The sequence below is a fragment of the Clupea harengus genome, chromosome 8 (assembly GCF_900700415.2).
Source record: "Clupea harengus chromosome 8, Ch_v2.0.2, whole genome shotgun sequence".
Lineage (NCBI taxonomy): Eukaryota > Metazoa > Chordata > Actinopteri > Clupeiformes > Clupeidae > Clupea > Clupea harengus.
In genome coordinates, this window is record NC_045159.1 from 5,246,764 (window position 1) to 5,249,263 (window position 2,500).

A 2,500-nucleotide genomic window follows, 5' to 3' on the forward strand; every position below is an offset into this window, starting at 1 on the left:
ATTGTGACGACCCCGCCTCTTTTGGTGGCTGGGCTGGCTGTTTGTCTGTCTGTGCGTGTGTGTGTTTGTCTTGCAGATGCCCAGCAGGTGTGTTCAGCTCATCAGTGATTGGGAACACCTGGGACCGGTACTATAAGAGCAAATCCCACTGGTTCCAAAGGAGATTCTGACAGAGATTCGAGAGAAAGGGGAAACTTTGCTCCCTACACTCTGCTCGCGCCATGCTCATTCTTTGCGTACTTTGTACGATACACCACTCCACTTACTGACCTAGCATGCATGCATCCACGCCGAAACAACTGATTAACTGACTGTCACACCTCACTGTAGCTTGGAATGTTAGTGTCCTGGCTAACTGTAAATAAACCCTTAGTGTTTTGGATTTTAAACCTGTGTGAACTTCTATTATTTGTCATGTCTGTGAGCCGGACATGACGTGTGTGTGTGTGTGTGTGTGTGTGTGTGTGTACCCTGGTTGTGCAGCAGTGTTGGTGGTCTGGGCTGCACCCCCCACAGTGCGTCCATGTGGTTGCGGTCCTTGAGGTCCAGTAGCTGGATGAGGATGACCGGGTCGATCTCCAGCAGCCCACTGGCACTGGCGGCTCCTGCTCCGCGCCGGGTCGCCCGCGGGCCAGAACCACCTGGGAGGACACACACACACACACACACACACACACACACACACACACACACACACACACACGTCAGCATCTATACAGCCAGCTTTCACTGAGCTTCAGCACCCACAGCAACCACCTCTGAAGGTATTCACATGGTCATGTTGGTGTGTGTGTGTGTGTGTGTGTGTGTGTGTGTGTGTGTGTGTGTATCTGTTCACATGGTCATGCTGAAGTGAGAGTGTGCGTGTGCGTGTGCGTGTGCGTGTGTGTGTATATCTGTTCACATGGTCATGCTGAAGTGAGAGAGTGTGTGAGTGTGTGTGTAAAACAGCTTGGCTCCTCAAGAGAGCTGAGGTCAGGTGTTTTCCTGTGGCTCAGGTGGGCTTAAAGAGAGAGAAAGGGAGGTAGAGAGAGAAAGACAGAGGGAGCAAGAGAAAGCGTGAGAAAGAGAGAAAAAGAACAGTAGAGAGAGAGAGAGAGAGAGAGACAGAGAGAGAGAGAGAAAAAGAACAGTAGAGAAAAAGAACAGTAGAGAGAGAGAGAGAAAAAGAACAGTAGAGGGAGGGAGAGAGAGAGAGAGAGAACAGTAAAAAGAGAAGTAAAAAGGTAGAACAGGAGAGAGAGTGTGTGAGTGTGAGAGAGAGAGAGAGAGAGTGTGAGTGTGTGAGAGAGAGAGAAAGAGAGAGGTAAAAAGGTAGAACAGGAGAGAGAGTGTGTGAGTGTGAGAGAGTGTGAGAGAGAGAGAGAGAGAGAGAGGTAAAAAGGTAGAACAGGAGAGAGAGTGTGTGAGAGAGAGAGAGTGTGAGTGTGTGAGAGAGAGAGAGAGGGGTAGAACAGTAGAGAGAGAGAACAGTAGAGAGAGAACAGTAGAATGAGAGAGAGCGAGCGAGCGAGCGAGAGAGAGAGAACAGTAGACCTGTGGCTCCAGCTGCATCCTCAGGCATGTGTCCCTCCTCCAACTCCAGAGTGGCCCCGTACACATCATTCTCACCAGACCTGGAACACACACACACACACACACACACACACACACACACACACACACACACACACACACACGTAATCATAAGACATACACACATACCATAAGATGGTTGCATACTGATCTGAATGAGTGGATTCCCTGCCTGAAACAGCACCAGTGAATCACACACACACACACACACACACACACACACACACACACACACACACACACACACGCACACACGCACACGCGCACACACACACACGCGCACACACACACACACCAGCGAATCACATACAGGCCTGATTAAAGGTCTAACAGTGAGTGAGGAATGGGTTGATCCGCAGGACTAGTAACGTGTCACACAATAAGAGTGAGGAATGGGTTGATCCGCAGGACTAGTAACGTGTCACACAATAAGAGTGAGGAATGGGTTGACGTGAGCAACCAAGAGGTCAAACTACCATTGAGATGTTCACATAATATTGAGTGACGAGCATATGAAGGCTGTACATAATACAGTCTGGCCATATGATGAGTAATATCCCTCTGAATAGAATGGTAATGGATGATCACCTAGGCCTGCACATTGGGGTGCTGTTGCTTTAAGTAGGTACGCTCCTGGGTTGTGGGGGGAGGTTTTCTTTTCACTTGGTGTCGTATGGAGAAGTGGCGGCAAGCTAGAGAGTTCAAACTGTTTGTAATCGTGGCAGCCAAAAGCCTTTGTTTATACACACAAGTTTTTTGTTTTCATGTACGATTATTATTTAAAATCGCGAGCGTTCTCTGGCCCGTTGGAAATCCGAGGTTAAGGATTATCAACATACGGAAGATCCACTTCAGATTCGCGGAGTGGTGAGAAGTGTGGTATTCTTTTTGTTCTATTTTTGTTCACGTTGCAATGCATTGCTAT

The 2,500-nt window shown here is 48.6% G+C and overlaps 1 protein-coding gene across 2 annotated transcripts in view; it reads right to left on the reverse strand.

The window, feature by feature from the left end:
• trim37 (tripartite motif containing 37) overlaps positions 1-2,500 on the reverse strand; it is a 24,218-nt gene that overhangs the window by 5,973 nt on the left and 15,745 nt on the right. For both annotated transcript variants that reach the window (XM_031571587.2, XM_031571586.2), the window contains exons 18-19: positions 1,537-1,616; positions 471-641 (exon numbers count right to left, since the gene is read on the reverse strand). In XM_031571587.2, coding sequence (XP_031427447.1) covers positions 471-641; positions 1,537-1,616 — 251 coding nt within the window. The remainder of the gene's footprint in view (positions 1-470; positions 642-1,536; positions 1,617-2,500) is intronic.